The sequence below is a fragment of the Oryx dammah genome, unplaced genomic scaffold (assembly GCF_014754425.2).
Source record: "Oryx dammah isolate SB20612 unplaced genomic scaffold, SCBI_Odam_1.1 HiC_scaffold_1, whole genome shotgun sequence".
Classification (NCBI taxonomy): Eukaryota; Metazoa; Chordata; class Mammalia; order Artiodactyla; family Bovidae; genus Oryx; species Oryx dammah.
Genome location: NW_024070185.1, coordinates 28,904,585 through 28,916,051, shown reverse-complemented (window position 1 = coordinate 28,916,051; position 11,467 = coordinate 28,904,585). Strand labels below are relative to the sequence as shown.

The window sequence follows — 11,467 nt, the reverse complement described above, 5'->3', positions numbered from 1 at the left end:
GTCATTCCTTATTCATCAAGATTACTCACCCACAGTTTCAAGGTTGAACTATAAAAACCCCACATTGTATTAGATCCTCAACCATTCAACGTATGCCAAGAACCAGCACTAGCTAGAGGGGCCACTTGTAGTTATAAAAATAATACATTTCATTATTAAGAAGGATAAGTTTCATCTGAACCATTCCACAATTTACTACTAACAACATACGTAAGCACTTATGCACAGTACCATCTGAATGTTTGGATTTGTATATTTCACATTTCTCTATTTCTTGAATTCTTGTGGCTTTTTTACATGCAAAACATATTACTATTTGGGTGTTTGATCTTTAAGCAGAGGCACATTTTTGTTTGGAGAAAAGGGCTAATTTGAAAAATACTAGGCAACCAGTGGACATATAAAGAATGTGCTGTGACTGACACAAGTATTTTTTTAAGTAAGCTTAGATGTATTTTTTTTTTTCAAAGCAACACACATCCTCTATCCTTTCTCAGTCCTGTTTGCTCAGCTGGATGTCCACAGGGTCCAATTTTCCCTCCAATTGCCCTTGCACGCTAATATAATTGCTGCTCATATGGGTAATTGGTCAGCCTAGAGCAGCATTTGTGTGCATTTGTTCACTTGCAGTATCTGGCAGCTTCTCAAATGATTTTGCAGTATTATAATACTGCCATGTGTTTTTAGTTTTTGTCTCTTTATAACTAGCTAAATAGAGGTGAATCCTTAAGAATGCTATATTTTAAGTGTTTCAAAAGCAGGCATATAAAAATACAAATTCTCTTTTTAAGCAGCTCATGTTCCTTTTCCCTTATCAAATGAAGAGTAAATGAACTAGAGTCTCAAATGGACAATGTTCTGTCCTACCTTCCCTCATTGCTTTCCTCCCTGTGTATGCGTGCTCAGTTGCTTCAGTCATGTCCGACTCTGCAACCCTATGTACAAAAGCCTGCCAGGCTCCTCTGTCCATGGGATTTTCCAGGCAAGAAAACTGGAGTGGATAGCCATGCCCTTCTCCAGGGGATCTTAAATTAAGTAGATTCAAACAAACTTCAGCTTAAAAAAGAAAATGACAAGCCAGTTTCACTTAATACGCCCTTGATGAATCAGTAAAAATAATAATTTGACTAAATCTCAGCCTTTGAGTACATTTTCAATATTTTCTTTGACAGAATAGGAAGTAAACATGAGGCACTCTTACCTGTATTCCAAAGTATGACTCTTCATTCTTGAAGGAAAAAAGCACTGGTGTAACTTTTGAGTTGCAAGCTGAACCAACCACATTTTTCATGGATAGCATTGTTTACTTGAAAGAATAACTGACAAGCTTTCATTTTTCAGACAGGGATATATGGCAAGTATTTTCTCACGATGAAGTGAACCTGCCACAGTAAGGGAAATCACTGAATCTTTGGTTACCGATAATAAAACTCAAGTTTTCACATGAAAATTAGGATTTTGCAAAATGTAATGCATGAGCTGAACAGTGTTCTAATACTTACTTTTCCTGAACAAGATGAGTGGTGATATTAGTTTTAAATGTTAATCTAATTTTTATTTTTATAGAATGAACGTGTCAACACTTGAAAGCTCTGTGTTACTCCAATAGTTTCCAAATGACAATGAACGATGTCACAGAATCATGTACGGGTTAAGAGAACTTTTCAAAATGAAAAAGAGACCAGTGGCTTTTAATGTAACAGGGTTGGAAAAGTCCTTGGTATTGTTTCTGGTTCTACAATGTAACTAAATTTTAAGGAACCATAACTTGTTAAGACTTTTATATTATCAAAGAAGAGTATCCAGAGACAATTGAAAAGACTATTTAAATATTCTTCCTTGTTCCAATTCCATTATTTGAATGAGATGAGATTTTTCCAGATACTTCAGACAAAATAACAATGTAATGGACTGAGTGTTCTATGAAGATCCAAATTTCTTTTTTAAAGCCAGATATTAGAGCTTTGAAAAAAAATTTAGAATCATGACTCTCTAAGTAAAAAACATTACTTATGTTAACAAGCAATAGGTTTATTATATGTTTAATGAATAAATAAACATTTAAAATACTTCTCAGTTTTAATTTTTAATATAGTCAATATTGATAAAGACATTCTATATAAGCAAAGACTCTTTGGGACATGTAATCATTTTTATGAAAATAAAGAAGTTCTGAGACCAAAAACTTGAGAATTACAATTTATCATCACTGAGAAAGCACAATTATCGTATATGCTGCTTAGAATTAGAGCAAAGGAAACTGAAGAAAGAACAAGAGTAAAGTTTTACAATCCTTTAAGACTTGTCAGCATGTAACAATTTGCTTTGAATTCACCAACGCAGCAAAGTTTATAGTTTCATCTGAAATCCTACCAACTTATTTATCTATTAATTCAGAGTATTTATCAAGTTATTTTTCTGGTAATAAAAATTTAAGAAGGGGGTTTTAAAAATAAGAGTTAAGCCCTATCTTTCAATCTCGGGGCAGTTTCTACTTCTTCATTCTTCCTAACACACACTGATTTGTCTTTTCAGATGATATTTTTGACCCATTTATACTCTCTAATATATATGTCTCTGTTCTGATTTCTTGCATACACATGTAAAGTAATTAGTCGAGACTTAGGAAGGTATTTTTAGAACATAACTCGATAAGAGCAAAAGCTCTAAGTAATACCCCTAGAAAATAAACAATGCCTAGACATGTACTCTTTGCATTTTACCTTGCATAGATTACTCCACAAAGAGAAACTATTTCCATAAAATAACGTCTGGCACAATAAATGCTAAAGGGGTGATTGAATATAGTCAATTGGGTCATCTCTACACAAATATGCCTAACTAGAAATACTCTGTCAATTTCAACTCTACTATGTATACTGAGTTTTTCTTGAATATGTAAACAATTCTGAGATTATGACAGAACAAAATTTAAGGGTACTAAGTACAAATAATTATCCAAATTATATAAAACGGCTGCAGTCTATGGGGTTGCTAGAGTCAGACACGACTGAGCGAATTCACTTTCACTTTTCACTTTCATGCCTTGGAGAAGGAAATGGCAGCCCACTCCAGTGTTCTTGCCTGGAGAATCCCAGGGACGAGAGACCCTGGTGGGCTGCCGTCTATGGCGCCACACAGAGCCAGACACGACTGAAGCGACTTAGCAGCAGCAGCAGCAAACAAAGTGGCCAGTCATACTGACAGTCCTAAATTCTAGAATTTGGGGTTTATTTTAAAAAATACAGAGGTGCGAAAGAAAAATAGTCCTATGTTTTTAAAAAATATTTATTTAAAAATAAGATATCTAAAAATACAGTACATAATACATTTTGAGAGAAGTAAAAACTTCACAATTTAAATTAAAAAACAATCTGCAAAGAAAATAGAAATATTACATGAATAAAACTAAGTAAAATAAATTAAAAACAAAACAAAACATCGTTCTTAAGGTAGATAGATACATGGTTTGTTTTTCATTCAAAAACCAGTGTAGACTTTTCATTTCAACAAGTGTATCTTGGATACATGGCTCCCACTTATCATTTTCCTCCCTCTTCTCAATCTAGTTTCATATCCCTCAACTACTATTTTCTTTATCACCTTTAGCACAAGAAACATCAGTGACAATTTTTCTTTAAATGCTGTTAGGGGAACTGACAAGGTAACACAGTAGACATGCAGCAAAATAACACTCAGATTTAAACAGATGCACTGAATGTAAAAATGCCCAACAAATTTAAGAACAGAATCTTCACACGGCACTTGGAACATACCACTATCAAAATAAAAGTCTTTTATTTTAGGGAGGATATAATATTAAACATCACTTGAGGTTGACACAAAATTTTAAGAGCCTCAAAATATCACAAATTTTGCCTATTCGTTAAACTTGCCAGTCACATTTTAAAAGACTAATTCTAGGGACACAAAGCCCATACAAGCAAGATCATCTACACTCAGTTCCTGCAAAAGTCTATTTTATTCCCTCAGGTTAAACTTGCAACTCACTTGCCTGAGTATCTCCAGTTGTAGAGAAAATTCTTCCTATGATATCATTTAGTCACTTTATTCTACCTATGCTAAAGCAGACATTTCTTTCTAATACTCTAGAGAACAACAGTTGTGAATCTTCTACTACCCAATAACTTAAATAAATGACTGCATTTAGCCACATTAAACGTGACTTCCCTGGTGGCTCAGACGGTAACGCGTCTGCCTACAATGTGGGAGACCCAGGTTCAATCCCTGGGTCGGGAAGATCCCCTGTTGAAGGAAATGGCAACCCACTCCAGTATTCTTGCCTGGGAAAATCCCATGGATGGAGGAGCCTGGTTGGCTACTGTCCATGGGGTCGCAAAGAGTCGGAGACGACTGAGCGACTTCACTATCTATCTATCTATCTATCTAGCCACGTTAAATTAAGTAACACATAAACAATCTGAGTAACTCAGAACTGATACTGCAGCAAAAAAATCTAGAAAATATATTTGGATAATTAGAGACAATGTTATTTCTTCCCAGTTTGCTTTTAAATTTTGTCTTTCCCCCTAATAATATATACATCTGTATTTCAATATATTATTCACGTGACCCTAAGTCACATTTCACATTAGTTTCAGGCATGATTTTTTTCCATTCAGAATTCACTGCAAAACCATATATTATATCTACATTCAAAGACAGAATGATTTTAGTTGATTGAAAACTATGCGGAACATTCTCAAATGTGATTGTCTACTTTCCCAATATGCACACTCAGTTATCTTCTTGCCAGAATTTTTAATCAATTCAGCTACATTTTTTAGGGGCATTAAATGAATGCTTTAAAGTTTTATGGGGGAAAAAAACAGGGAAACAGGATAGTAAACAAAACAGTATTACATTTGGACGATTACAACTACTTCTAAACGATGTTTTCTTTCATTTTTTACAAAATGAATCACTAAGCAGAATTAGTTTTTAAAATACTCAACTATAACTTACGTGAAGTGAGTAACAACATCTAGGTTTTTGGGGGGGATGTAAAGTTTAATTTCTTATTAGTTTTGTTTAAATCAAAGTTTGCATTTCCTCTTAGACAAGCATATGTGTGTGTGTGTGCATGTGGTATGTGTGTGTACACACATACATATGTGTATATTTTAACATTTCCTTTAAAATTATCTTTATTTGCAAAATAGAAAAATGGCAATATCATTCTTTAATACCACTAATACACACACACACATGCAGAAACCTTCATCTGTTATCAGAATGGGCCCTTAACTTTTCCTTTTAGCATTTTGCTTCAGAATTTATTAAAAGGGCCCAACAAGCCATACAGTTCATTTGTAGGAATAGTAGAGTTCTTATTATTTCTCATTTATTCCTGCAGATTAAGACAAAAAAAAAATCTTGTGAAAAGTGTTTCAATTAACTTTTGTAAGTTCAATCTACCATACTACATTTTAAAGTGGCCAATCTATAAGAAAATACAAAATTAAACATCATACTAATCTTCCTAACTAAAAAACATAAAGTCCAAATGAGAGACATTTAAAGCCAACTAAATTGAGGCAGCAGTGTGCAAAAACTAACATCTATTAATCAGAATTGTTCTTAGTAACATCAAATTCTCCTTTATAAACACAAGGACATGAGAAGAAAACCCTCAGGGAACTGAAAAGAAAATTAACTCTTTGGTACGGGAGTTAAAAATGTCACTCAAGGCTAAAGTGAGTAGCACCAGGATGTTTTAGTTATTGAGGTTGTAAAACACTAACTTCAGGCACCAGTAGTGCAAATATCACCCAACACACACTGGCAAGAATGAGCTTGCAATATGCAGGCAAGCTTTCCCTTTAGTTAACAGCCTACACAATTAAACCCTGTACTTAGTCAACAGACAAGCAAAGCCACAAAAAGAAACACACCTTTTGCTGCTGCTGTTTTGTCCACGTCTCTGTTTACATATAAAGCTATCAACACCAAAAAGGTCAGAGCGCTGCATGACTGTGGTAGGCACCATAGTACATGTTGCAAGAATTCACAATACCAATAGCTATGGAGACCCTCAAGATCTCAAAATATCTGAAATAGTCCAAAATTTAAAGTGAAAAATCACCCTTCATATACAAGCAGTTGATTTTCTCTCTGTTGACAAATTCTACTTTAATACACAGTATCCTTTCTCCATAATAGGAGACTTATAATAAGGTCCTAGTTTTTTCAGTCAAACTTTAGGCAACCTATTCACTTCTCCTTGGCATTAAATAGCTGTACTACCACATAATTCTTGAAACTTCCTGACGGCAGACACTATACAATTCTGATGTTTAAAATTAAAAAGAATTTCTCAAAGGCATCTGACTAGCTGACAAGAATCAGCAATATAAACTCCTTAGGTAAAATAACTCAAACTAAATGCTTACATGCATTAACAACTCTTACAGTAAAACGGTATCAACAAGAGATAAGGCTAAAGTGATTGTAGCAGGGAAATTCTGTGTCCAGTAAACCCTGCTGTTAAGATGCTGATTATACATAGTCTATCTAGCCTTCTCTCTGTCTCATTATGTTCCCCTACTCTCCTTATCCAGTTTTGGCTACTCACTCCTCATTTATACCTGTACTCTATGGTAGAAAAAGGAAAAAGGAAATAATATAGCGAAAAAAAAAAAATAATGGAAAATACTGAAAATACCAATAACATAAGAATAAAGATCACTATTATTTCTGTTTCAAATTAGCATAGCAAGCAGCATACTATAACATCTGAAGAACAGACAAAAATGCACTAAATTTAGTTGTTAAAAATTGCACAATGATAATGAAAGGAGACATAAGAGAAAACTTTCCTGAAGTTAAACCATCACCATTCCAAACACAGCAGAAATGTTAAATACTGACTGATATACAGAACAACAGCATTGGTTCACAATACTTCAAGCAAGTTGGTTATATTACTTTTTCATGTTCTACTGAAGAATATTCTAGGATTCAATTGAGAATGGCTAAATTCAGAGTTCAATGAAATTAGTGATTTACAGAGAAATTCAGAGGATTCTTAGGATCTAAAGTAATAAATGTGGACATTAAATACTATATTCATTCATTTACTAGTTATATGGCTACTAATACTAGCAAGTAGAACATACTAAATGTGTATGACTTACTAACTACATTTGCTAATGCTTATTTTTTTTAAAGCAACAGTAGGAGAATTGGGTAAAAAAATCCCATATCTAATAATAAATTATTTAATGTTTATAAGTATAAACTGTACCAAATAAATTCTAGATATATCTACATATATAGAGGTCATGTCAAAAACTTATTTAATAAAGCAGCAATAGTTTAGTAAACTTGAGCTAAGTAGTCTATTCATACAGGAAGCACTAAGGGAAGTAGACACTGGAGAAAAGTACAGGGAAAGACTAGCAGCTCTGTTAATATTAATGCTTTTGTAAACTACAGCTGCATATATTGTGATTTTATACCAACATAAGTGAGAACATTCAAACCACTCCATTATCTAACACATAGAAAGCTACACGCTTAAAAATCAAAATTATTTCATACGTTTTGTGTGGAGGTGTTCTCCTAACTCAAGTCTTCACGATTAGCATCAAAACACCCTTTGGGGTGAAACATACCTTCAATTTATTATTTGTACAAAAGTGGCCTGAAAAAGCCTGATGAAGAATAGTTAAAATTAGCCACCAGCCTGGAGAAAAATACCCCTAAGCTTTAGCAAACAATCACTAATGCCCATTCTGACAGAAATTTTAACTTAGCTGTTATACTAAACTTTATCTATGCTTATGTTTTCTATTTCTATTATTTAAAACTCTGCTTTCTTCTGCTCAAAGAGATTAATATATTACTATTTTAAATATACCTATTTCTTAAGTTAACCACAAATATTTTTAATATAATTCTTAAGCAAAATAGTTATTTTTCTTACAGTGGAACATCAGCTGATTTAATATTTTTAAAATTTTTAACTCAGTCAATTTTTGCCCACAATCTTCAGCCTATAAAATATTTTTGTTTGCAGAAATAAATAGCAACAAACATAATTGTTCAAGAGGGGTAAATTTTAACAACCACTTAAAAATCTTTCATTTCCAGAAGCCCAATTAATGACCTTGCTGACATAAAACATCCTTTAACATACATTTCACTTAAAATGAAATGGAATGTTTATAAGGAAATACTTCATTCAATATATAGATTACATCAATAATCTCACTGCTCATAATTATTTTCTAATGTTCAACATCATTAGTTGTTTTCACGGTTATCCAGAATACATAATAAATCAGCTACTAAAGGTACAGTTCTAACTCACAGTAGGATAATTAAAAGGAATGAAGAAAATTATAGAAAGAATCTCATTATTTTAATGTAATTGAATCAGTTAAAAAAAAAAAGTCATTCCAAAACTGGGATTAAAAACTAAATGTATTTTTTTATATATTCAGTAAAACACACTAGACACTTGCTTGCTATCGTAACTACAATAAATTTGTTTTGTAGTAAACTGGTAATTTTAAGGTAATGGTTTTTTCAATTCTGAGGCTTAATTTGCCAAAATAAGATTCATGAAATGGTTTCATATGTATTTATCATCATCTGATATAAATCTGACAGTAAAAAAAATACAATATGAATACACATAAATGAAGAAAAGAGGTCATACCTGTATGAACTAGACATCAAAATCATAAATAGGAACACATTCATTTTCATAAAACCTTACATTTTTTACATAGACTTCCCTTCAACTTGTACCTTTGAAATGTTCAGAATTTGACTATACAATTCACTTGTGGGGCAATAAATCTCTAAAGCCAGTATAATTACATCAATTAGCCAAAAGAGGGCGCAGAGAGAACACTAGAGTTTATGCACTCCCTAGGAAAGTGCCAGGTGGCTTCTCTCACGTGGTCTACCAAGAATCACAAAACCCAGTCATGTGTGCTAACTTGAAAACACTTAAAGTTACAGCATAAGTATATACAGCTACACTTTATATAGATTCTTATATAAATATATTGATATGTAGCATTTCTGCCATTCAAAGAAAAATAAATATATGCCTTGCCAGTGCATTAGTTTGCATTTCAGTAACTTAGAAGAATCAGCTACAATGGGTTCAGGATCAGGGAAAGTGGAGAAAGAAGCGAAAAGAATGTGCCCTAAAATTGGGAAATCTAAGAAAGCCGGAAACAGATCCTTAGAGTAGGAAAGAGACCACCTCTGGTTCTCATCACTGAGGCAGAGGTTGGCACTGACCTCCCCAGTACCTTTCAAGGTAGCTACTGCTACTACATGAAGTATAAATACATCCATAAAGCTCTTTAGGAGTCCTCACTTGGCTACGCTGTGTTCTCAACGTCCTCATTTGAAAGGAATGTATACAGCATAAGGCATTTGACTGATACCTATCTACATTATCTATACTCCTTATAACTTCTGTCACCAGGCCAAATTTGGTCAATATGTTAGCTTGCACAAAACCCTACTCATTTATTTGCCTGGCGTGAATATACTAATTTTGTGGTTCATTAAGCTCTATAAATATATTTCTTATATTAAATTTACTATGCAACTTATCAGCACCAATAAATATTTTTATCTGCCACGTCTAAGTTTTTAAATAATAAAGCATTGTAATCAGAGCAGGAGAGACATGGCACTTAAATCTCTGAGAAGACCTTATTCTATTACTTTAGAAGACTATTTACAGTTTCTAAAAACTAAACACAGTAGAGTTAACTAGCTGACAATGGTTAACCTTCTGTCCCATGATTTCTCAGGTATGACTCCTTACTATCAAAATTAACTAAAAAGAAAATATTGCTATGCTCTAAGAACACTAGACACCCCTTCAATCTTCTCTTCAAGAGAAAGACTGAGTACATAATTTCTTTAGAAAAGATATATGGATTTTGCAGTATTCTAATGGAAAAAAAATTTTTTAACTGAATTTTTTTCCAAAACATACTAAATATTTTTTTCACACAAATGTTCTGTACTTTCCAAGAGACCATCACTATCAACAATTCAAATTTTTATAAGGCTAATCATGAATACAGATCACTATATTTTCTTATTTTAAGGTCATTTCCTAACACTAGCTACAACGAAAGTTTTCTCCATCCAGATTACATGTGGGCAATTAAAATTTAATTTCAATTTGGGTGATTACAGGTACACAAAAGTTACTTACTTTTACTAGTAACTTTCTATAAATAAAATTTCAATATTAGTTGGCCAATATTTATTACATAAAAATCTTAATGTGTCATTTTAGATCTAATAGGTAAAAGTAAAAAGTATACATTTTTTCAAAAGCACAATACTCTTTATACTATACATTACATATTATCTAGTTCACTAGCATTTAAAAAACATAACACATTCTAATATAACTACACAAAAAAAGGTATCAGTGGAATTATTGCAAATTCTTTACCCTTTTGCTCATCAAAATCTTAGGGTAAAATAGGAACACGTCTGTTTAGTCAAAAATTCTTCCTTGGAGCAAATATCTCAACAAAAACCAATAATTACAACAGTAGAGGAAGAAGAAACAGGAAAGTTAATGTGGAAAAAATTAATTTTTCCTTTAAAATAAAGTAGGTAGTTGGTATTTTACTTTAGTGGTGTTTTTATTTAGTTTTTGGTGAAAAGAAAAAAAATCAGAAAGCTACTTCTAAGAAAACACAGTCCTTTTTTTGTGTTGCTGCTTTTGGTTTTTGTTGCTGTTCAATCTTATATGCTGCATTAAAAAAAAATCTTGCAGCACATATAAAAGGGAGTATATCATATTTTAAACTGTATTTGAAAAAGAAAATTTACATAAAAGGTATATCAACTTTTGTAAAATTTGAAGAATTAAATTCCGATTTGGTTAGTACTGCTTAAGAGTGAAAATTTTAAATAAACATCTGAAGTTTCCCATAAATTGAAATCTGTAACACTGTTAGTACTAAAAGAAATTATGTACAATTATTTCATCCCAATCAGTGCCTTTTGAGTTTAATAACAAAAGCATTTAAAGAAATCCCTGTGGAAAGCTAATTTGAAAGTAAACATGCTTTAAAACTTAGATATAGATCTTTTATTAGTCCCACAACAGGATCAAGATCACTATTAAAATAAAGCCTGGGGCACATTATGATGCTTAGGATTGGTGGGTGGATTTTAATTGACTTGAAGACTGTCATAGTTCTATTATCAGAAAACCTGTAACGCATTTCCAGCATGGAGGACCCATCTGTGCCCACCATCCATCTGTTTAGACGTGATTGGCAAAGTGGTAGGGAACTCGCAGTGGTTGCCTCCGCCTGAAAGGAATAAACCACAGGATCTTCCAACGAGTGCCAAAAACTTCTGAGAAGGTCTGCTGCCATGGCTTTCGGGGCCTCGATCTACAGAAGACAGCATTATTAGTGAAAGACAGCACTCCCAGGGT

The 11,467-nt window shown here is 32.8% G+C and overlaps 1 protein-coding gene across 5 annotated transcripts in view; it reads right to left on the bottom strand.

Moving 5' to 3' along the window:
* Positions 1-3,270: 3,270 nt before the first annotated feature.
* The window catches only part of LOC120863698 (palmitoyltransferase ZDHHC21), a 71,147-nt gene continuing 62,950 nt past the window's right edge, over positions 3,271-11,467 (bottom strand). For all 5 annotated transcript variants that reach the window (XM_040240181.1, XM_040240201.1, XM_040240191.1 and 2 more), the window contains one exon: positions 3,271-11,423. In XM_040240181.1, coding sequence (XP_040096115.1) covers positions 11,291-11,423 — 133 coding nt within the window. In that variant the 3' untranslated portion in view covers positions 3,271-11,290. The remainder of the gene's footprint in view (positions 11,424-11,467) is intronic.